The following is a 25,893-nucleotide window of genomic DNA, read 5'->3' as shown; positions in this document are numbered from 1 at the left end:
TAACGTAGATTCCAACTAAAGCCCTAACATTTGTGTAAGATTTCTATTGATCTACTCTTTGAACCTATAATAATAGCCCTTAAGTCCATACACTAATTCAATTAGTGAATGTGACAAAAATTAAAATCTTTATTGATAGCCTTTCTTAAATCTCAGCAAATTGAAGAATAATGCCAGTAATTTAAAATGGAGATTGGGGTGGAGGTGGGGGAGGGGCGGGGGGGAGTATTACCATTCAAACATGAATTAATACCATGCTCACATACCCAGATAGACTAATGAAAGGAAGGACTTACTAAACCTAATATCAGTTTTCTTTTCCTAGTCTATACCAGTGAGTAAGAGATACAATAAAAGTACTAGCCAGCTGGTCTCCTCCAGGTCTTTACCATGACAGTGAACTGATCATGTCAGTCACTCGACCACACATCATCCAGCAGTACTAGGTGATGGCAACAGATTGGCGGGCAATAATGTAAAGCTGCAGTCAATTCAGCCTGCTAATTTAAAAAATCCCAACCTTGATATAGTAGCAGGAGTACTAGTCTGTAGTTATTGGTGAAAATTATCATATTTTTTTATTATCCTGATTGTTGGTGGTAAAATGTTTAAATAGTGCTAATTCTACCCAAAACAATGTCAATCAAGTAAAACAGTTCATTTAAAGTACAACTAGAAAAGTCAGAATTTTTAACTGAACTTTGTAATGAATGCTGTGAGTCTGTCATTAGATTATAAAATAACCTTTTGATTCCATTTTACACTTCTTCAACTCAGCACACAAAAATGAATTGAACAGAGTTTTTGGCTTATGAACGACAAGAGCTAATACTTTGGCTAACCAATAATTCCAGATATCCAATGTACTACGAGCAGTTCTGTGTTGTGCTTGGAGCACCAGCTCACAGTCAGAGTTACTCACTAACTCCAGATCAGACATATGACTCCAGTACTCCAGTATGACAAGCCAAGACTTGGATAGCAATCAGATACTGAACAAAAAGATAGAACGGGAACTCATCTTTTCTTACAGTTATCCAAAGGGTTGACAAGTGGTTAGGTGGGAAATGAAACAACTATCTAAAGGTTTAAGATTCCCAAAGGTATTTTGATTGCACATTTCATTGACGTTTGCAGATCATCTATTACTTGCAACTCCATAAGAGAGTTTGCAGATTAAATAAAGATATGACCCTTTTGGAATTCCGTATTTGTGATTTTTATCAAATGCTAGATTTAAAATGGAAGGATTTTCTTGGAAGGCGGGAAGGATAGAGTACAGGGACACTGAGCTAGTTAAAAAATATTCCTACCATGCAGCACTTCATTGTGCAGTATTTTCCTTTCTGTTGCTTCTGCTGCCATAGTGAATATGGCAAAGTGTTTTCCTGATTTAAAAAAAAAACAAATATATTAATTCGGTTACCAAGCTGTTGCTCTTCAACTTCAGTGGCTAGTTCTACCTCAATCTTTAAACCTTTGAAAATTTTTGAATTTTCCAATTCAGCAAAACTTCTACAAATTGCTAATGACTTTCATCTCCTGCCCCTCCCCTTCCCACCTATTGAAGGAAACCAATAGCTTGTACCTGTGATTTTTGCATCAGTATTTATTCAAATTGTGGAAATGCACAAAGTTCATGAGAGCACTGAAAGTGACGTAGATATAGATTTCCAGTGAGAAATGCACAACTATGTGTTGCATTTTGTTTGAAAACTGTCCCCCAATTTCTTGGAGTGATGACTCGTCAAAAATATCCATGCAGTTGTGTTAGAGGATTGCAAAGCTTGGCTTTGTGGGGACCATAACATTTATCAGCGAGGTTCAGTGGTAGCATTCTCACCTCTGAGTCAGAAGGTCATAGGCTCAAATCCCATTCCAGATTTGTGACCACATAAACTTGGCTGACACTCCAGTGCAGTATGGAGGGAGTGCTGCACTGTCGGAGATGCCGTCTTTCAGAAGAGGTGTTACTTTGAGGCCCTGTCTGCCCCCTCAGATGGACGTAAAAGATCTCATGGCATTATTCAAAAAAGAGCAGGGGAGTTCTACTGGTGGCCTGGCCAAGGTTTATCTCTCACCCAACACCTAAAACAGATTATCTGGTCATTTTATATCATTGCTGTTTGTGGGAGCTTGCTGTGCACACATTGGCTGCCGTGTTTCCTACATTTCCTACACTGGTTAGGCCTCAGCTGGAGTATTGTGTTCAATTCTGGGTACCATACTTTAGGAATGATGTCAAGACCTTAGAGAGGGCGCAAGTTAGATTTACTCAAATGTTACCAGGGTTGAGGGACTTCAGTTATGTGGATAGACAGGAGAAGCTGGGTTTGTTTGCCTTAGAGCAAAGAAGGTTAAGAAAGATTTCATGAATGGTTTTGATAGAATAAATAAGGAGAAATTGTTTCCAGTGGCAGAGGATTAGTAACCAGAGGACACAGATTTAAGAAGATTGACAAAAGAACCAAGGCAACATGAGGAAAACATTTTTATGCAGTGAATTGTTGTGATCTGGAATGCACTGACTTAAAGGATGGTGGAAGCAGATTCAATAGTAACTTTCCAAAGGGATAACTATTACAGGGCTATGTGGAAAGAGCAGGGGAGTGGGACGAATCGGATAGCTCTACCAAAGAGCCGGCACAGACATTGTAATGTATTCAACCAGCATTGTAACCCATGTCTAATCTGACCTAAGTTGTAACTGTGAGAACAATGACCACTAGGTGGGGGATACTCCTAACCTGGACCTTCAGGTATAAAAGGGGAAGCTCCACCCACCTTCATCACTTGAGTGCTAAGGAATAAAGGACAGGTCACAGACTGACCTTCTCTCAAGCATGGGCCTCGTGTGCATTTATACTGTGTAGTAAGGACGTTTCAATGGCGACAAGAAACTGGGATTTAAACCACGCGAGCATGGCCACTAGCAGAACAGACGAGAGGTACTGTGTTAAGGAATGGTTGGGACAGAGATTCAACATTGTTAAAGCAGCACACAGTTCTCCAGGCAGACAAGGGCAGTCAGGCATGCCCCAACATGTAGTCGAACCCAGAGGGGGAGTTCGACAGACACAATGGCAAGCTGAACGGCGATTCACGCCATTGCAAGGGACAATGCGGCCAGTAATGGGGCCATCAACACCTGTTAATAGTGCACTCATGGACAATAACAGGGGCAGTCAGGGACGATCAACTGGCAAGGGACCTTTTGTTTCAAACAATAGCTCATGTTGGAGGCATGGAGGCACACACTCAGCCAGAGTTTGCAGAGATGAGAAAATACCTGCAGAAATTGCAGAAGTGAATGCTGGGGGAAATCGCTGGAAGCTGAAGTTCAGCGAGTTCATGTGGAGCACGTATATACTTCATACATCAGGACGCCACCAATAATGATGAAAGTGCTCCTCAATGGCATCCCAGTATCAATGGAGCTAGACACGGGGGCCAGCCAGTCCCTGATGGGTATCAAACAGTTTGAAAAGTTGTGGGCGTCCAAGGCCAGGAGGCCAAAATTATCGCCGATTGACGCACATCTACGAACTTGCACAAAGGAGATCATTCCGGTGCTAGGCAGCGCCACGGTAGTCGTGACCCACAAAGATTTGGAGAACAGGTTGCCACTCTGGATTGTCCCAGGGGACGGTCCAACACTACTGGGGAGGAGTTGGCTTGCTGTCATGAACTGGAAATGGGACGATGTCAATGCAATTTCCTCTGTGGAGCGAGTATCATGCTCACAGATCCTTGACAAATTTGACTCATTATTTCAACCCGGCATCGGCACTTTCATGGGGGCCAAGGTAGTGATTCACATAAACCCGGACGCCAGGCCAGTACACCACAAGGCCAGAGTGGTGCCATACGTGATGCGGGAAAAGATAGAAGGCGAATTGGACCGCCTGCTGAGGGAAGGCATCATCTCGTCAGTCGAATTCAATAACTGGGCGAGCCCGATCGTGCCGGTGCTCAAGGCGGATGGGTCGGTCAGGATATGTGGTGATTACAAGGCCACCATCAATCGGGTGTCACTCCAAGACCAGTACCCGCTACCGAGAGCAGAGGACCTCTTTGCGACGCTATCCGGTGGCAAACCTTTTTCAAAATTGAACCTGACCTCAGCTTACATGACCCAGGAGCTGGCGAGTGAGTCGAAGAAGCTGACCACCATCACGACACACAAGGGATTGTTTGAGTACAACAGATATCCGTTCGGGATTCGCTCGGCCGCCGCAATCTTCCAATGAAATATGAAAAGCCTCCTCAAGTCGATTCCAGGGACAGTGGTTTTTCAGGACGACATCCTCATCACGGGTTATGATACTGAAGAACACCTCCATAACCTGGAGGAGGTGCTATGCAGACTGGACTGGGTAGGGCTGCGGCTGAAAAAGGCGAAGTGCGTCTTCCTAGCTCCAGAGGTAGAATTCCTGGGGATGAGGGTAGCAGCAGACGGGATCAGCCCTACTGCGTGTAAGACGGTAGCGATCCAGAGAGCACCCAGACCCCGTAACACGACGGAGCTGCGTTCGTTCCTGGGGCTCCTGAACTATTTTGGTAACTTTCTTGCCAAATTGAGCACGCTGCTAGAGCCGCTACACGTGCTCCTACGTAAAGGTCGTGAATGGGTCTGGGGGGGACAGCCAGGAAAGGGCTTTTAATAGAGCACGCAATTTGTTATGTTCCAACAATCTGTTAACGCTATATGACCCATGTAAGAAACTTGTGTTAACGTGTGATGCGTCGTCCTATGGTGTCGGGTGTGTGTTGCAGCATATCAATGTCAAGGGTCAGTTACAGCCAGTAGCTTATGCCTCCAGGAGTCTGTCCCAGGCAGAAAGGGGTTATGGGATGGTAGAAAAGGAGGCGCTCGCATGTGTATATGCTGTAAAGAAAATGCACCAGTACCTGTTTGGCAGGAAATTTGAACTGGAGACAGATCACAAACCCCTAATGTCCCTTTTAGCCGACAACAAGGCCATAAATTCAAACGCATCGGCCTGCATACAGAGGTGGGCACTCACGTTAGCCATCTATGACTATACAATTCAGCACAGACCGGGCACCGAAAACTGTGCCGATGCACTCAGCAGGCTCCCACTAGCCACCACTGAGGGGGCTACCGAGCATGCTGCTGAGATGGTCTTGGTTGTTGAAGCTTTCGGAAGCGAAGGCTCACCCGTGACAGCCCGTCAGATTAAAGTCTGGACAAATAGAGACCCACTATTGTCTCTAGTCAAGAAATGTGTCCTGAATGGGGACTGGGCAGCCACGTACGGGGCATGCCCTGAGGATTTTAAACCATTTCACAGGCGCAGGGATGATCTCTTGATTCAGGCTGATTGCCTACTGTGGGGAAACCGCTTAGTCATGCCCCAGATGGGCAGAGAGGTGTTCATCCGAGAACTCCACAATGAGCACCCGGGCATTGTCACGATGAAGGCAATTGCCAGGTCACACATTTGCTGGCCAGGGATAGACGCAGATCTGGAACTTTGTGTTCGCAGGTGCAACACGTGTGCCCAGCTGGGCAATGCGCCCAGGGAAGCCTCCCTTAGCCCCTGGCCATGGCCCGCCAAGCCTTGGTCACGCATCCATGTGGACGACACAGGTCCTTTCATGGGAAAAATGTTTTTGGTTGTAGTAGTCGCCTACTCCAAATGGATCGAGTGTGTCATTTTAAATTCAATCACAGCCTCTACCACGGTAGAAAGTCTACGGGCAATGTTCGCCGCCCATGGTCTACCGGACATCTTGGTCAGCGACAATGGCCCGTGCTTCACAAGCACTGAATTCCAGGACTTCATGGCAGGCAATGGAATTAACCATGTCAGAACGGCACCGTTCAAGCCGGCCTCAAACGGCCAGGCAGAACGAGCAGTGCAGATAATCAAACAGGGGATGCTCAGAATCCAAGGGGGTTCCCTACAAACCCGCTTATCACGCCTCCTGTTGGCCTATAGATCCCAACCACACTCGCTCACAGGGGTTCCACCCGCAGAGCTGCTAATGAAAACGACGCTCAAAACCCGGTTATCCCTTATACACCCCACCATGAAAGAAATTGTCGCGAGCAGTCACAATATGACTACCATGACAGGAATGCGAGGGCGCGATGTATTGATGTAAATGATCCCAAATGGCTCGCAGGCACTATGATTGCCAAAGAGGGAAATAGGATTTTGGTAGTTAAACTTACCAATGGACAAATCTGCCACAAACACGTGGATCAAACAAAAAGGAGATTCAGCAACCCCATAGAAGAAGCAGAGGAAGAACACGATGTCGAGTTCACTCCACCACAGGTGACCGAACAGCGGAACCAAAGGGAGGAGAGCCCAATCACTGAGGGCAGTCTGGATAGGCCTGAGGCACCGCAAACAGCTGACACTCAGGCCAGCGCCCAACAACCGGAGCCCCAACTCAGGCGCTCTACAAGAGAGCGTAAACCACCAGAGAGACTCAACCTGTGATCCCAATAAGACTTTGGGGGGGGAGGTGATGTCATGTATTCAACCAGCATTGCAACCCATGTATAATCTGACCTAAGTTGTACACTGTGAGAACAGTGACCACTAGGTGGGACACACTCCTAACCTGGACCTTCAGGTATAAAAGCGGAAGCTTCACCCACCTTCAGAATAAAGGACAGGTCACAGACTGATCTCTCAAGCATGGGCCTCGTGTGCATTTATACTGTATAGTAAGGGCATATCAGACATGATGGGCCAAATGGGCCCCTGTGCTGTATCATTCTATGATTTAATGATTACAACAATGACTATACTTCAAACATACCTCATTGGCTGTAAAGCACTTTGGAATGTTCTGAGGCCTTGAAAGGCACTATATAAATGCAAGTCTTTTTTAAAAAAAAAAATGCATAAAAATGAAAATTGTTATCTCATTCTTTACAGGTAATTGCAAAGGTGTAATTACAAATGTGTCACTTGTGATTGGACTCCAGAAGTTCCACTTATTAATAAGAATGAAATTCATCTACAAATGCAGAAAGAGGTGTCCCACATCTACCTCCTTGCAAGGAAGCTTAATCACCTTAAACCTTAATGTTAACCTTAACACCAATTGTGTTCACTATTCACACACATCCCCAAATCCTCTGCCAAGCTATTGGCCCTAACATTACGTCATTACCTTAGTGAGCAGATCTTGGCATATGGGCAGTCAGCATATTCTATCTATAATATTATGGCTGAGAATGGGAGAATTTTCTCGTTGGGTATCAATGGCATTGCTCTGGAACCGCTTCTTCTTGAGATCAATAGTTTTGTTGCTGCAGATAATATTCAATAAATTCACAGTACATTTCAAGATGAAATCAAATTAGCCCTTAGTGCTAGAGACAGCATTTATTTTAAGCAACTGTTTGTTTATTGAACAGAACCAAAGTTAAAATATTTCCAAAGCACAATATAATTTCATTAATAATTAAAAAAATTAGAACAAAAAAATGGAGTTGAGATACAATCGCAAGTTAGAGACAATGTTATATCCTGGTTTAATATCCTAGTGCTCGTAATTCATAAAAAGTGAAATCGGGTCTAACAAGGTGATAATTTTGTTTGTTGAAATCAGGACCTGGCATTGGTTGAAGAATATTCCACAAGAATTGTTTGCCATTGAGTCAAATTGTGAAGTAGATGGAGAAGTGAATTTTAAAAGAGAAATGCGAATATAAAACAGGAAACATTACAACAAAAAAGATTGTTTTAACGTGATGTGTAACAATACAATGCACATAAAATGGGAGATATTTTAACATCAAATCATTGTTCCACCACAATATTACTAGCACAAACTACATACATCACAGTTCAAGGATATCAGAATAATGTGACCTAATCTTGTGATATGTTATGTTTTAGGATACAAACTAACATGTTAAAATTTTGCAATATTTTTGAAATAATCTGTAGATAGCAATTCAGTGTAAATTAAATTCAAACAGAAGCCATCTTATTTTACTGACAGATTACACTGCATTAGGTTGTGAGACTGTGTTGCTCCCTTTGTCAAATGAAAGTATTTTCTGTCTCTTTAGGTATCCCTCCCCTAATTCTAGCTTAATTCCCCTTTTGTGGTGATGGTGGGGGGGTGGGGAGGTTAGAGATTGGGGAGGTGGGTGACTTGCTCCCAGTGTCAGGCAGTGCTGCTCTGTATTTGGCTGAATGGAAGCACATGGTAGCAGCTAACGATTTTTTCTGCACTTCATATGAAGATATTTCATGTCCATCTGACGTCAGCCCTTTCCAGCCTGTCATATAACAGAAACTTCCTGTGTGGGGCCCTGTTTCAGATCTGCATTGTGCCATTCTGCAGTACAGCATCTGACATCCAGAATGCATTGCACAACCAACACACTCAGGGAAATCATAAAATAATTCTGATGGATTAGGAAAACCATGTTGGTTTTGTTAGTTATGCATTGATGTTTTATAAAATGACCATACAGATAATTATGAAAGTAGATCAATTCTAAAGAGCTTGATAAATCCCAGTGGTGCTTTACCCAGATGCAGGAGGGAGATAGGTTTCGGGTGGATCTGGGAACAGGATTTGAATGATGAGATGAATGGATTCAACAGCATTTCCTCCTTCCTGTCTTTTTATATTATTAATCACACTGGTTATGAAGTTATGGCGATGTTTTTTCATATGATTATGCTGCTTGTGAGTTATGGTGGCCTTATCCACGACTGTAGGAATTCTTGATCATCACTTTCCCCATGAGATATTCTGTTCTTATTTCAGGCATATGTTCCAGATAGAATTTTAGCATATCGCTATGTTAATTCCAATGACTTTTTGCTATTACTTTATATTGTGAGCTTGACACATGTGAAATTGGACAGAGAGATGACATTACAATTCACACAGTCCCTATATAATTAATTCTTATGATTCAAAGCTTAATTTTCATCACTAGTAGGACCTCAGAGAAGGTTCACTAGGTTGATTCTGGGGATGAGGGGGTTGACTTATGAGGAAAGGTTGAGTAGGGGCCTCTACTCATTGGAATTCCGAAGAATGAGAGGTGATCTCATTGAAACGTATAAGATTATGAGGGGGCTTGACAAGGTGGATGCAGAGAGGATGTTTCCACTGATGGGGGAGACTAGAACTAGAGGGCATGATCTTAGAATAAGGGGCCGCCCATTTAAAACAGAGATGAGGATAAATTTCTTCTCTGAGGGTTATAAATCTGTGGAATTCACTGCCTCGGAGAGCTGTGGAAGCTGGGAAATTGAATAAATTTAAGACAGAAATAGACAGTTTCTTAAATGATAAGGGGATAACGGGTTATGGGGAGCGGGCAGGGAAGTGGAGCTGAGTCCAGGATCAGATCAGCCATGATCTTATTGAATGGCGGAGCAGGCTCGAGGGGCCGTTTGGCCTACTCCTGTTCGTATTTCTTATGTTCTTATGTTTATAACTATCTCTCTTTATTTCATAACTTTTCTTGTGTCTGGTGTGACAATTGGGCCATTTTCCTGGACCGAATGGTTAAATGTCTACATATCATATTCTATGCAAATTGGCTGCCGCGTTTCCCGACATTACAGCAGTGACTACACTTCAAAAGTACTTAATTGGCAGTAAAGCGCTTTGGAATGACCTGAGGTCATTAAAAGGTGCTCTATGAATACAAGTTTCTTACTTTATACCGTATTTCATCATCGACCAACAAATGTGAAGATGTGACAATAGTCAATGGAGATTTTGTAGGGGTGAAAATTTTATACTTTCATTTTTTTTTAAATAAAAAAGTGACAACAACCTCCCACTAATTTGGCACACTGGATTTTCTTGCTCCCATTTGTCAGTTCACAGAAAATTAACCCCAGTCCATCTCACCTCAACTTGGCCTTTGTTCCCTGCTCCATTTCGCTTCTCTCTCCCACATTGCCCAACTACACCAATCCCCAGTCACCTGCCCCACTTCCCAGATAACTCTGCTGCTTCATGCCCCATTTCTCAGGCGACCCATGAGTCACACCACAGAACAGCGACTAGTTTTATAAGCAAAATCATCACGTAGGTTTTTACAATTCCAACATAAGAACATAAGAAATAGAAGCAGGAGTAGGCCATTGGCTCCTCGAGCCTGCTCCGCCATTCAATAAGATCATGGCTGATCTGGTCTTGGGCTCAGTTCCACTTCTCTGCCCACTCCCCATAACCCTACACTCCCTTATCATTTAAAAATCTGTCTGTCTCTCCACCTTAAATATATTCAATGACCCAGTCTGCACAGCTCTCTGGGGTAGAGAATTCCACAGATTTACAACGTTCTGAGAGAAGAAATTCCTCCTCATCTCAGTTTTAAATGGGGGACCCCTTATTCTGAAACCATGCCCCCTAATTCTAGATTCCCCCATGAGGGGAACCATCCTCTCTGTATCTGCCCCCTCAGTATCTTTTATGTTTCAATAAGATCACCTCTCATTCTTCTGAATTCCAATGAGTATAGGCCCAACCTACTCAACCTTTCCTTATAAGTCAACCCCTTCATCTCAGGAATCAACCTAGTGACCCTTCTCTGAGCTGCCTCCAATGCAAGTATATCCTTCCTTAAATAAGGAGACCAAAACTGTACGTAGTACTCTCTTTCCTCCCGTTAGATTCTATGTCTATATTATGACATGTTGAGTGCTGCAGGATAATGTCGAGTAACTGCCATAGCTAGTTGCATCTTTTAGAAATAAAATCTATTATACTCTTTGGTTTCAAACTGTAAAAACAAGACAATCCCCCTCCTGTGATGTAAGAGGCCCAAGATCTGTGATGTACCAGTTCCCTGTGCCATGGAATGCTGGGACGTAGGTCTTTCCTGTAGGTTGTTAGGAGGAAGCACCAATCAAGGGCAAGACTCTTCCATTAGGGGCCATTGGGAAAATTAGAATGGGATTGAACCTCATAGCAGAAGGCTTATGAGTATATTGCCAAAGGAACAGACAAGATCAGTCCGTGAATACTCAAAGAAGAACTTAGCACAACTTCAGATGTATTTTCCAAATATTGGAACATATATTTGTTTGACATGATGCAAGTAATTATAAAAATACTTCCCATTATTTTGTTGTTTTATTACAGCATCCCGTCTCTCCCTCCTCTGGAGTTGCAGCTGCCGAGTCTATCAAGACCATATGAATTGCAGATTGAGGTCCAGCCGAAACCTCACCATCGGGCACACTATGAAACAGAAGGTAGTCGGGGAGCAGTTAAAGCACCAAGCGGTGGTCATCCTGTGGTCCAGGTAATCTATTTAATTCTGAAAGATGGTTTTACTTAGTACTAAGAACATAGAATTTCTTGTCCAGGCATAACACCTGCAGAATTCTGGTCTAAGCAAACACTCTATCCCAATGATTTTATGATTCTTTGCTCAAGATTAAGTTCATTGAGCGACCAGGGCACATTTTAAGTAAATTGTAATCAATTAATTGCCTATTTCTGTAACACAGACCTGTAACACAGAGACATTCAGAGTTTTGTACTGTTTATTCTGTCCTAAGTATGCCTGTAATGCATTTATCTAAGAGATGTCTTGACTCCTGAAGCACAAGTAGGATTCATTTATTTAAAAAGTTGGGCATGATTTTCATTTGCTGGCTCCTATTTTGTGCTGAGAAAAGGGTGTCCAGCACTTGACTATTGGGGGAGGGGTAGGACCTTGGCTGCCCCAAGGCTCACCGAATACAATTTTCAGATGGGCCTTTAAATGGGTGCATAGCATGCCCACCTGAAACACGAGTTGTAGAACCCCTTTCATACACACTCCATCCATTTGCAGCAGATGGTGAGCAGCCTAACCAGCGGTTCTTAAAGAGGCCATTCGGGCAAAGGCCCAGAAGTGCTTGAAATTTTGTGGGGCCAAGATTGCCGATAGAGCCATTGGATTTCCCACCCCCGAGTATGCCAAACTGTCCCACTCACACCCATCGAGCACTCGGCAACTTGCTTGAATTATGCTGATGAGGCCTGAACCTGAAAATGGATTCGGGCCTCCCGACACAGGCTTCGAGCCAGCAGTGGGGCAAAGCCACCGACTTCACGACAGTTTTGGGCTGAAGTTGAAAATTGCTCCAATGCCTCGCAGTCTGTTTTGTGCAGATTTGAATTCCTACCCACACTGCTATGTCTCGCGGAATATTTTGGTGCAGGTCATTTATTGTGTTGTCACCACAGCGCAATTTTCAATAACGTCATTGGGACCATTGGGGAAAGTCTCACCAAATGTTAATGTTTTTCAATATGCTGCAGTTCCAGCATGGTTTTTCCTGTAATGTCTAGTTTAGAGTTATGGATGTCCGAGTTATACACTGATTTAGTTACATCTGGGCCGCGATTTCAGCAACAGTGGCGAGTCCGGTGCGGCCGACATTGGTGGCATGTGGGGAATGCGCTCCTGGCTCCATCCCGCCCTCTCAACACAATTTTACGATGATTGGGCTTGTTAAGCCCTCCCTGCGAAGTTCCCAGCCAATTAACAGGAAGCGGGTCTGATGACATCATCTAATGATGCGTCATCAGCCAGTTTCCTTAAAAGGACCATGGCTAACTTTTTTTTTTTAAACAATTGTGCTGTCAGTGTTCTGCAGCATTGAGGAGCTGCCAGCACTGACAAACACAGCACAAAGGTGCACGGCTTTCCAATGACTTTGTCCAGATGCTTATAAAGGGAGTTCTCTTCCATTCCAATGGACGGAAGAGACCTCCCCAGGACACCAACGCAGCCTGGTTGCACATTGCACAGGGGGGGCACAAGCAGGAATGTCATCAGGAAGACCTGGGTGCAGTGGAACAAACCTTTCAATTATCTCAGTAAATCACGAGACGTTACTGCAAAGCCACACTCAACTTCATCCTGCTGTGCCACTCATCACATCCCCATCATTCTGCCTTCCCTAACCTACTCCTGCACATCCTTACTCACACCAACTTACCTTGCACCTTGACCCATCCCTCACTCTCTATCTACATTATCACTTCCACATTTCACTAGCCACCCCTCACACTCACCCTCATCCTTGTCCAATCATACCAACTAACAACACACAACAGTAGGTACTTGGGTGTTTTAGCCAATGTTCATGTAGAATTTCTGCAAATGTATTGTCAAACATTGAAATCTTTATTTTGAACACTGTGTTCTTGGACAGATATGTGTGCACCTTTGGAAGTGGCTTACTGAGTTGTAGTGAAGGGTGAGACATAAGGGTAGCCAATGGTGATGAGTGTGAAAGGAATGGATTGGTCTTTGCAGGGTTGCTTTATGGTGCTGGTGTGGGGTGGTACCAGTCTGGTGCATCATGTGGCAGCCATGGTATACAGCGTCAATGAAGTAAATGTGGTCATGGTAAGACTATCCCTGGTGCTGATGCTCTGTGTCCTGTACAGCCTCAGTTGATTGTGGAGAAGGTTGGTGGTGGTGTTGATGATGCTGGTGTGTTTAGTGATGTTGGTGTTGGGGCTGATCGTGGTGGGATTCTGAGGACCAAGGTGAGAGTTTTTCAAGGGCACTGATGCTGCTGGAATAGATGGCAGGTGAGGTTGCGATAACTGAAGCGCTCGGTCAATGATGAGAGAGATTGCTCCAAGGAGGTGACATTGAATAGAGAGTTCACTGCAAACACTTCCAAACTGAATACAACTCAAAAGTTTCTTCCAAATCCTGAAGGCTTCAGCTTCTGATATTGGAAAGTGAACAGCTGTGAAATGGCAGCTTTTATACCACTTCTGTAGCTGTCAACTAGTCAAAGCAATGGAGAGTCACCGAGAGCCCGTCACACTTACCTGGTGTGAAACCCGAGGGACGGCAAACTCGTCAAAATGTTGGTAAAATTGTAAGTGCCTGCTTTTAATCCTGTTAAATAGCATTAAACTACCTGTTGAGTATTTAATTGACTGGCCCGCTACTTGCTGTCGGGTCTGTGATCCGCATGCAGACCCGACAGTTGAAAAACTGTCAAGGAGGCGAGTTCAGAGCGTGATCCCGTCCCGCTGTCAATCAGTGCCATTTTGACAGCGGACCCACCTTCAAACCCATATTCGCAGGGCTGGGAAGATTCTGGCCCCATGTCTTTTTGAAATAATAACACTTCCGAACTCTGGTTTAGCTCAGGCATGTCTTAGATTTTGGAATCCAATTCGGAGTCCTGGCTAAAGCAGATAGGGGAACGTCACTGTGCTGTATGGTGACCTGGTTAGGGTGCTGAACCCATGTGGTGGTTGATGTGCAACAGTCACCACATGTTAAAAAAAATCCACGCACAGGCATCTTCCACCCCCTCAATTGGAGTTCAGGACTGGAACATCGGGTCCTTCATTGAAACATCTGTGAACTCTTGTAGGAAACAAGTCATCCTCATTCGAAGGATCGCCTATGTATGTGGTTAGGGAAAGTAGACTGAAAATACTGAATGGAACATTTCCCACTCTTTGCATCAGGTACTCCCCCTCCGTGAATGCATGGGCTGAATGCCGCATAAAGACACTGAACACTTTCCTTAATTGTAAACCTCAAAAGAGTACCTTCTTGGATAACCATATGGGGCTAGACTTTCGGCACATCATTGCCCATATAAGTGCTGAGATTCAGGCTATTGTCCATTTTGATGAAAAATGGAAACGAGCGCCCGATTATAGCCCATTTATTGCCGGTGCAACTTTCGGCATACAGGAATGAGCTGCATCGCCCAGCCTATTTAAAAAAAAATTATGTCATCCTCGTGCAAGGCCAAGAATACTGATTATAATGGAAACTAGCGCCCGATTATCGCACAGATTATCGCCGAGCGCTACTTTTGGCATTTTACCCATAATTCGTCCAAATGATCGCTGGCCCAAAAAGATGCTGAAGAAAAGCTGTGACCAGGGAGCACAGACTGAAAGGGCTTTGGTTTCTCGAGAATAGCAAACTTCCCCATGTTGCAGGAAGCAATAGACAGTACACACATCACCACTTTACAGGATACAGACGTGTTTGGAACCGAAAGGGATTCCACTCCCTGAATGTACAACTCGTTGTCGACTACAAGCAAATAATCATGGCAGTAAATGCAAATTTTCCAGGGAGCATCCATGATGTGCACATCTTGTGTGAGAACACTGTATCTGACCTGTTTAAGAGTCAGCCACAAGGTCACGGTTTAATGCTGGGGGGATAAAGGATATGGCCTTGCCAGCTGGCTCATGAACCCCCTGCGTAAGCCCCAGACAGAAACCGAGAAGCGTTACAATGAAAGCCATATAGCTACATGCAATATCATCAAAAAGACATTTGGAGTTCTGAAGCAGCACTGAGTTAATTGTGGTGTGCTGCATGTTGCATAACCTAGCTATCGGGAGAGGACAACAATTGCCAGATGGGACCGCCGGTCCACCTCAGGAGAGAGGAGAGGAGGATGAGGACCTCGGGGAGGACAATCAGCCTGGCGATGAACCTATGCCCCCATGCCCATGCCGCCCCCCCCCCCCCCCCCCCACACACCACTGGAAAAGCCTCGTGGTAGTTACGCAGCTGCAAAACTCTTGCATCAGCAGCTCAAAAATGAACGCTTTGTGTGAAGTTACGTTGCTGACAGTTACAGTTGGGTTACGTTTCATCCTTACCTGGCCTGGCCATTATTTGCAACTCTTGTATTGATGTTTTACTTTACATTATTAGAAGACACTTCACAACACTTATAAAGTTAAATAAAAAATGTTAATAATTTAATAGGTACTTAAACATTTTTTGAATAAACATATATAACACCTCCCCCGCTCCCCACCCCTAACCTCCAACAGTGAACAACATTTTTAACAGAACAATATAACAAGAACACCCCTCCACCAACCGCAACAATCAACATTCAACAATTGTTGTTTTTTACTAACAACAATAATATATGGCCCCCAACCCCCTCCCTACCTGCTGCCATGCTTCCCTCCTGTAACTTGAACCCCCCACCCTTGTTGTAACTTTCCATTTCCCACGTAATCCCCGAGTAACGGGAACAAGAAGTCTTGCAGCAGAGCACCTCAAGGGCTGCTGCTGGGGGGGGGGGGGGGGGGGTGGCGGGGTGTGTCGTTGGCAGAATGACCTCAGTTGATAGAGGAGAAGACGTTTGCGAAGAAACATCTTCCGATTCATAAGGAAGTTCTTCCTCCTGTCTTGCATCTGTTGTGCTGGTTGGTGGCACGGCACCTTGGGGTGCAGTGCCGTATCCCAAAACTATCGTGTGTCACAAGGCATCGCCAGAGTCAGTCGTTCGCCCCATTGCCACAACTATCTGTTCCATGCCCTCCGTTATTCTCGCAGACAGTGTGACAATGTTGCCCGTCAACTCACTTAGTGCTGGAGGATCTCTCGACCTATGTCGACTCTCGTCCTCAACAGTGACACCATGTCCTCATTTAAATCTGCCCATCGCAGCGCATGCCTACCTCGCCGACTCAACCTCCGCGGGGTCGGCGTGGGCACTGGACACCTTGGAGTGGCCTGCTACAAGCCGCTTGGCCCTGGTACTTCATCTGTTGAGGATGACGTGGCCGCAGGTACCACAGATGAGACATCAGGCTCGGATTCGTCCTCCTCCTCCTCACTTTGCTGCTCGTCACCCATGGTGATCACGACCTGCAGTGGTACAGGTGTTGGTGCAGGGGCCTCCCGTTGCACCAGGGGAGTCTGGGGAGCTGCAAAAACATAATTGAGGTTAGTAGAAGAGAAGGGGAGACATGAGAATGCAGGTATATGTACAAGGAGCAACATTACTGCAATAAATGTGAACGAGGGACCTTACATATGATTAACATGAGAGTACAGAAGCTGCATGCATAACATTACATCATTCATATATTATAATCAAATGGCATTAAATTGCTTTAAATTACCACTGGTTTACCATTGATTTACACATTACTCACATGGCGCATCAACAGGATCTGCATCACCACGGGTGGCAGAACGATTATGGATGCCCATTAAGGCTGCGGCACGTTCCTCCAGATCAGTGAGAGGGAGCAGCTCAGCAGGCCCTCCTCCGGTCCACATCCGCTCAGCATGATTCTTAGATATCTTCCTCTGCAAACGTGACAAGAGCATGGCATAAGCCAATTGACACGATACTATTATGGAAACGCAACAGATATTGTAATCTACAATTAGTCACCCCGCATGCTATTCATCGTTTAGGTTAACATTATATGCTAATACGGTTTGTATCCACAATAGATGCATGGTTATAACATCTACATTTAGAGAAAATACTTAATAAGATCGTGTTTAGGAACTGATGCTTGACACCAAATATCTCGCGTACAATCTCAGGAAAGGCCCCATCCGCGGGCCATGCCATTCAGTGCCTGAGGGGAGGTAGGCGGTTTATTTGAATCGAGGTCCCCCAGGAGGGGGGAATCAGGACCGCTGGTGAACTCAGCAATGACAGGAGTGTAATGGGAGGGGGCACCGTGTCCCTGGGCTGTGCTCGTGTGGCCAGAGCTAATGTCCCAAAGTGACCCAGGGCAGACAGTGAGCCAGGGCAGCTCTCCCCCAGTCCAGGCTGGGTCACTGTGTGAGTGACAGCAGCCGGAGAGACTCACACAGTCTGGGTAAAGGTGACCGGACCCCTCAGTGCTCAATCGTGCCCCATCCACCAACCTAACCAAAAAGGAGATGGTGCCCAAGTTAAAGAGTTGCTCACAGCATACAAAAATTCTCCTTCTAAACTAATGTGGTAGAAATGCCGAATGTTTGCGGTCGGTCTGTTTCCAGTCATTCCTTTGGCCACAATTTTCGATCAAAGCCTTTAAATAATAATAATTAATACCGTTGATTAAATGTAAGGCATCTCAGCAAAATTAGACTTAAAGGGCGCAGGTTCCGACCCCAGTCCAGATCTTAGCAGGGAAGCTACCCAAGATTACCCAGGTTAATTACAATTTGGCAGATTTACATTCTAATTAATGAGTCAGTGCATCATTACAATTCAAAATGTAATAATTGAATACTTACTCTTGCCGATGCACGATACTATTCCATCGCTTGCGGCACTAGTCTGCCTCACGTCTATCATGGGCTACCGATGATACCAGGGCGGCGATATCAGCCCATATCTTTTGATAAATGTGGGGGGAGGTTTCCCACACCCATCCCGAGTTAATTGGCCCCACCGATTTTCCACTTGATTCACCAGGGCCTCATTAGCCTCATCAGAGGAAGCTTTCGCCCTTCTTCTCCCTGAAAGCTCCTGCTGCATACTATCTGTAGATTCTTCATTTAACATCTTGACGACTCCACACACTTCTTTCCACCTTCCTTCTCTCTCTACCTCTGTTTCAGTCTTCTGAGCATGTGCAGATGAACCCTGACCTCCTGAATCGCAGGAAAAGTTATTTGCTGAAAAGAAAATCGCATATGTGCAGAACGGCCGTTGCTTTGGACTCCAGCCTTGCACGATTGAATACATTGCTAACGCTCATTTCACATAGCTAAGGCTATCACCCAGATTAAAAAGGCAAAACTAGCAGTTTTTAAAATGGGCGATATTCCAGCGATCCTGAAAAATAAAAAAAGCACTAAGGCCGGAAATATCGCCTTCAACGATCATGGTGGAAAGTCTAACTCAAGATATTTCCATTTCACTAGACACTCGTATGATCACTTCTGAGATTTAACACCAAACTAGGTTGTACTTTACTGCAGACTTGGAGCTAGGCCTGAGCCGTGAGCTGCAGTGCGATGCCCTCTCGCCAAGTGTATATTGAATCGGCCCTCCCAGCGCAAGTTCCAGGCCTCAGGCCCATGTATTCTGTCAGTCTGCTGCCCCGAAGCTATAATTCCCGCCTTTCCAAGAAACATCTAGTCATTAATCTAGACCAATTTGTTTTGAGAGCATATCAGTTATTGTTGGGAACACATCCTAAATCTTACATTATTTCAACTAAGCCCTAAATATGAAATGTTCTAAAAAAAAACAATTCTCCCGATAGCAGAAAGTTCTGATGTTTCTGTAGCCCACCCGTCACCTATTTTTGCATAGTATTTGGTTGCCCTCATTTTCTTTTGCTTGTGGGCTGCAACATGAGCTGGGTTCACATCCTTTGACTGTGATCTGTGGTTTTTTTCATCTTGATGCTTCTTCCTCTATTTTTTAGATTTGGCCAAAAGTCACAGCATTTTGCAAACACAAAGCATGCGCACTCTTGAATAGCCCTGCATTTGTTTTACGAGATAAAAAATAATCTTATCACCCACCTTGCACTTATTTAACATTACAATTAGTTCTTAGGAAAGATATTTTTTTTAAGTTTAAAATGCAGGAAGAGAAATATTGATTCAAATTTGCCTAAATTATCCATCGCATTCTGAGATGGGGGAATGGCGGCAACAGAGGCGATTCCATTTCCTGTTAGCGTGATGCTAGTGTGGCGCAGACACTTGTATTTCTGCAGGGTAGTGGCGGGGGAGGGGAGGTAAAACCATGTGATAAAAGAAGAAGCTGTTCGTGAAAGGATGATGAAACAAAATTGGAAGTGTGTTCGGGATTAAAAAGCGCATGTAAACATTCGAATGTACCCACAGGGAATGATATGCAAAGCAGTTTGGAAATGGAGTGCAGTCATTTGGATTTTAATAACAAATAACTCCCTTTTAAATGTTTGCCTAGTTAGTTAACAACTATTTGAAAAAAATCAGCACTGGACTCTTATCATAAAAATCTTACAAAGTTTATATTTTGTTGATAATACAACAAAAAATATCCTTTCTTTATAATAAATAACTATGTGACATTTGAATTATATGTATATTTTAAAACTACAACAACTACATGCATTTATATAGCGCTTTACAGGAGCGGAATGAGCCAGAAATTGACACCGAGCCTAAGAAGGAGACATTAGGACAGGTGACCAAAAGCTTGGTCAAAGAGGTAGGTGTTAAGGAGTGTCTTAAAGGAGGAAAGAGAGGTGGAGAGGTTTAGGGAGGGAATTCCAGTGCTTGGGTCCTAGACGGCTGACGGTTCAGCCCAGAATACGTGCTTAAGTCCTGAGAGGAATTGGAATCTATTATATTCTGACTCAGAGCTAAGAGTGCTAGCAACTGAGCTAAGCTGCCACTCAAACGCATATTTGGAAGCAGTCTCAATTGAGTGTTTTCTTCCCCCACCCTGCAAAGAAGATCCTTACCAATGGTATACATCGATTCCTTCAATGCATAATTGAAGTGAGGAAATGTTTTATTTGCATTCAGTTGTGAGGAAGGCCTATTTGCATTCTTGTTTGTTTTACTTATATTTTTGTGCTCATTGTTCTGTTCATTTTCTCCCCCAAAGTTGTTACTCAGCCTGAAGTCAGCAGAGTTGGAAATAGATGCATTGTACAATGCCAGCCTCTTCAATGGCAATGCAATGTAAACAGCTGCCCAGATGATATCAGTAAACTGGCCTAAATTTGGCTCTGTTTCAATACAAACCTAGCTCATCAGCAAGGCAACTAAAAAAGTTTAAAGTTACAAAAGATAAAAGCAATTGCAGTATAGGCATCCACCCATGTCTGGCAGCCAGCTAGGCTTCATGAGCTTGGACATTTTGTTTCTTAAGCACTAATAAAAATCCTGTCTTAATGCTGCAAGTATTACATCTGAGTCAATACTTTTTGCTATTCTGCTCAAGGTCTTTTGAAAAAGATGGGCACCCCAGTCAATCACATCATGGTAGACCGTAGCTTACTTATGGTTACTAATTGAGCCACGTTGACTTGTTTTTATTTTCTAAAATATCACCCAATCCCACTGTGAATGACAACTCTCTTGTGAATTATAAACAACTTAGTTCTTTGCTGTGTTTTTCTTTACTTTCCATTTCTACCCTTTTCATTCCATTCCAGTTGTGTGAGGTTGTTCAATGCTGCAGCCCACACATTGTCAGAAATGTAGATAGTGAAATAGGTGTGTCATTGGGTTTGAAATCATTTTAGTGTGAGCTGTGCCGATGTCATTTGTAGAAAATGAGAGTTAACTAGAATGTGGAAAATCTTTGTCACTTGGTCTTGGGACTTTGAAATCTCTGTAAGGCGTTTTTAACTCTGTCGGCACTGAAATTCCTGCTAACAGTATTGCACGCACATACATTTCCTTTGCCAGACATCTGCAAACAACATCACTAAAATTACAAAGCTGAATTTTTCTTTACTCAATTTAATCCCCCCCTCTCTTGAAGACGGTGATTCATGCTGTTCCCTTGGCAGTCCTCCAGTACCTTGCCTGAATTGCCACAACTCCTGTGTGAGCCCAGATCATGAGTTTTATCAGGCTGTTACACCATGGGGGATGTCAAAGCCAAGCCCAACCGTGCCCTCATTCAGTGACGATACATGTGTATTTTCCTGCTGGAGTCACGGTTGTGATAAATGAGGAGTTGGTATGGGTCAAATGTAGCGCCCAACTGAAATCAAATGTTAAATATGTTACAGTATATATGGAAATGAAAATAAAATCACTGTGCTCTTCCAAACAACCAGATTACTTCACAATGAATTGTTGAAGATAGGGTTTGTTGTTAACTGGGATAAGTGATTACACCAGCAAAACCAATTACTTTACTGAAGAACATTTTTCTTTTTATGATGTTTGTTTTATTGCAGGGCATTTTACCTCTTTTCTTCTTGGTCTTTCTATCCATTCCTATCTGAAAAAGCAGCTACAAGACCTGCTCCTAAAGCACCACCAATTCTGTTCTGAAACTACCTTGTTGGGGATATACAAGACTAAGAATTAGAACATATGAATTAGGAGCAAAAGTACAGCATATGGCCCCTCGAGTCTGCTCCACCATTCAATAAGATCATAGCTGATACTCGACCTCAGCTCTACTTTCCCACCCGATCCCTTGATTCCCCTAGAGTACACAAATCTATCTATCTCAGCCTTGAATATACTCAATGACTCAGCATTCACAGCCCTCTGGGGTAGAGAATTCTAAAGATTCATAACCCTCTGATAAAGAAATTCCTCCTCATCTCAGTCTAAAATGGCCGACCCCTTATTTGAGACTGTGCCCCCTAGTTCTAAACTCTCCAACCAGTGGCAACAACCTCTCTGCATCTACCCTGTCACTCCCCCTCATAATCTTTTATGTTTCAATGAGATCATCTCTCATTCTTCTAAACTCCAGAGAGTATAGGCCCAATCTACTCAATCTCTCCACATAGAACAACCTTCTCATCCCTGTAATCAATCTAGTGAACCTTCGGCATGTATGTCTTTTCTCAGATAAGGAGACCAAAACTGCACACAGTACCCTAGGTGTGGTCTCACCAAAGCGCTGTACAATTGTAGTAAGACTTCCTTACTCTTGCACTCTAACACCCTTGCAGTAAAGGCCAACATGCCATTTGCCTTCCTAATTGCTTGCTGTGCCTGCATGCTAACTTTCTGTGTTTCCTGTACGAGGAAACCTAAATCTATCTGAATACCAACATTTAATAGTTTCTGACGAAATTGCTCCATGCCCTCATTGGGGGCGGTAACCTTCTGGGGCCGGGACTTTTACTGCTTGGCCTGGAAGTACCGCCCCCGACCCTGAATTGGGACTGTTGCCCCTCAAGGGAAGCGGAGCGCTGTCTCCATCGCTCTGCTTCCTTTGGGAGTGGGTCCCAGGCACTGCTGCTGTGCTGTGCCCAGCGCTACTCAGATGCTCCACGTAATACTGACGCGCTACAACGCAGCTCCCCTTGGATTAAAAGGGAAGGCTGCTGCGCACCTCTGGCATCCTCAAAAAAAAATTCTAATAAATCTGTAAAACACAATTTTACTTTCATAAAACCATGTTGACTCTGCCTAATCATATTATGATTTTCTAAGTGCCCTGCTACCACTTCCCTAATAATGGATTCCAGCATTTTCCCAACAACTGATGTCAGGTTAACTGGCCTGTAGTTCCCTGTTTCTTCTCTACCTCCTTTCTTGAATAGCAAGGTTACATTTGCTATCTTCCAATCTGCTGGGATCGTTCTAGAATCTAGTGAATTTTGAAAGATCACAACCAATGCATCCACTATCTCTGTAAACACCTTTTTTCAAATCCTAAGATGTAGGCCATTAGGTCCAGGGGATTTGTCGGCTTTTAGTCCCATTAGTTTCTCAAGTACTTTCCTTTACTGATATTAATTACTTTAAGTTCCTCTTAGTAGCCCCTTCGTTCCCAATATTTTTGGTATGCTTTTTGTATTTTCTACAGTGAAGACAGATACAAAATATTTGTTTATTCCCTTATTCCCCATTATAATTCCCCATTTCCTTACTCCCCATTATAATTTCACCTGTTTCAATCTCTAAGGGACCAATGCTTACTTTTGCTACTCTCTTCCTTTTTACATACTTATAGAAGCTCTTACAATCTGTTTTTATATTTCTTGCTAGTTTACTCTCATCATCTATTTTTCTCCCTTTTATCACTTTTTTGGTCATCCTTTGCTGGTTTCAAAAGCTCTCCCAATCCTCAGACTTACTACTATTATTTGCAACATTATAAGCCTCTTCTTTTAATCTAATACTATCCTTAACTTCTTTCTTTAGCCATGGATGAATCATTTTTCCCATGGAGTTTTTATTTCTCAGTGGAATGTATATTCGTTGAGAATTTTGGAATATTTCTTTAAATGTTTGCCACTGCTTAGCTACCATCATACCTTTAATCCTAGTTTCCCAATCTACCTTAGCTAACTTGCCCCTCAAGCTTTATTTAAGTTACCTCTTATTTTCCACTGAAGTATTTTACTCTCAAACTCAACGTGAATGTTATCATATTATGATCACTCTTTCCAAGAGGATCCTTTATTATGAGATTACTAATTAATGCTGTCTCATTACACAATATAGGATCTAAAATAGCCCATTCCCTGGTTGGTTTCATGAAGTATTTTTCAAGGAAACTGTCTTGAATGTATTCCATGAACTCATCTTCCAGACTACCTTTGTCAATTTGATTTGCCCAGACAATATAAAGATTTAAGTCCTCCATGATTATTGTATTTCCTTTGTTACAAGCTCCTGCTATTTGTTGATTAATACTCTTTCCAAAGGTATAGCTATTGTTTGGGGGCCTATAAATTACTCCCACCAGTGTTTTCTGACCCTTATTATTTCTTATCTCCACCCATACTGATTCTACTTCCTGATCTTACGAGCCAAGATCCTTTCTCACTACTCTCCTTATGTCATCCTTTATTATCATACTTACCCCTCCCCTTCTTTTCCATTCTGCCTGTCTTTTCTAAATGTCAAGTACCTTAGAATATTTAGTTCCCAACCTTGATCATCTTGCAACCACATCTCTGGGATGGCTATTAGACCAAAGCCATTTATCTCTGTGTGTGTCACTAATTCATCTATCTTGTTACAAATACTTTGTACATTCAGACAAAGTGCCTTTAATTTTAACTTTTTACTATTATTCCCTGCTTTCACCTTATTCGTTGATGCATTTTTACCGTTAAACTCTCTGTCCCTTCCTATTACATCGATTGATCCAGGCAAGGTGGATCTCTTGCCAGTTTTTCTTTCTTTCCTGTGTGGGGTGTCTTGCCTCCACGGGTTTCCTGCAGTGTAATGGCTACAATTAGGAAGTCATCCTCAGAGTGATTCTGTGTCTCGTTGGTGGTGATGTAAGCGTAATCAGACTCCCTCGTGTTCTGTCACTAAGCCACTCTTTCAAAAAAAAATTAAATTTTAAGATTGTTTTAGTTAAAAGCAAAGAAATTCAAGCAGCATAAAACCTCATTATTCCCTTGTCTCACACTAGCCTTTTACTAACAGTTTAATAAAAAGAAAATACATTATTTTTTTTAACTCATTTCATGAAAAGTTGGAATCAGGCAAGAAACTAGAGACTATTCTTGGATTTCATGAAGTAAGCTAGGAAGTTGTTTTTGGCCCAGTGTTTAAGGTGGGTCTGTCATACCTTTTATTAAGTTCAGATGTTTGCCCCATAGAATTAATTTGCTCAAAGGGTATTCATTGATGTATGACATGTGAAAATGGCTCCTTTAAAGCTGTGTGCATATGATCTCCAGTGCTGGATTTGTATTCCAGAAACCACCCACACTTGGTTTTCACAAAGAAATAGGCCAAGTAGAACGGAAGCGCATGACATCATCGATGAACCCTTTTCCCCCTCCCCCATCCCCAGGCTAGATTATTTAGACATCTGTAAAATATTCAGCTCTTTAAGAAAGAAACGCAGAGATAACTGAACATTCCCAGTTATTTTGAATGGACTTTAATTGAGACCCAAGTGTAAACTAAATCTAATACTCTCCAACTATTTATAGTCAATTCGATGGTGTCAGATCAGACCATAGAATGAACCAGCACAGAAGGAGGCCATTGGGCCAATCGTGCCTGTGGCCGCTCTTTGAAAGAGCGATCCAATTAGTCCCACTCACCTCTTTTCCCATAGCCACATAATTTTTTCCCTTTCAAGTACTTGTCCAATTCCCTTTTGAAAGTAATTATTGAATCTGCTTCCATCATCCTTTCCGGCAGTGCATTCCGGATCACGACAACATGCCGCATAAAAAATATTCTCCTCATCTTGCTTCTGGTTCTTTTCCCATTTGCCTTAAATTGATGTGCCCCAGTAAAGCATGGCAGCTTACAGGAGCTACTTGTCCTGCAGAGCACACATTTAGGGCATGGCAAATAAAGATTGTGTCTAAAAACATTGGGGCCGATTACCCCCACTTCTTCAAATCCATCTTTGTTTCAGAAAGAATATTTCACTCTAGTGTAATTTATTTTGATGATACCAACATCAATGTACTAACAAAACAAAACTGAAGTATTCAGAGTTGCATATTTCAGAAGAATTCCCTTTCTAATACTGC

The 25,893-nt window shown here is 43.2% G+C and overlaps 1 protein-coding gene across 1 annotated transcript in view; it reads left to right on the top strand.

The window, feature by feature from the left end:
* Positions 1 to 25,893, top strand: part of nfatc2a (nuclear factor of activated T cells 2a) — a 161,029-nt gene that overhangs the window by 3,752 nt on the left and 131,384 nt on the right. Inside the window, exon 3 of the mRNA XM_070895013.1 lies at positions 11,119 to 11,281. Coding sequence (XP_070751114.1) covers positions 11,119 to 11,281 — 163 coding nt within the window. The remainder of the gene's footprint in view (positions 1 to 11,118; positions 11,282 to 25,893) is intronic.

This window comes from Pristiophorus japonicus, chromosome 12 (genome assembly GCF_044704955.1).
Source record: "Pristiophorus japonicus isolate sPriJap1 chromosome 12, sPriJap1.hap1, whole genome shotgun sequence".
Taxonomy (NCBI): Eukaryota; Metazoa; Chordata; class Chondrichthyes; family Pristiophoridae; genus Pristiophorus; species Pristiophorus japonicus.
The sequence above is the reverse complement of the archived record's forward strand: the minus strand, read 5'-3'. Positions and strand labels throughout refer to the sequence as shown.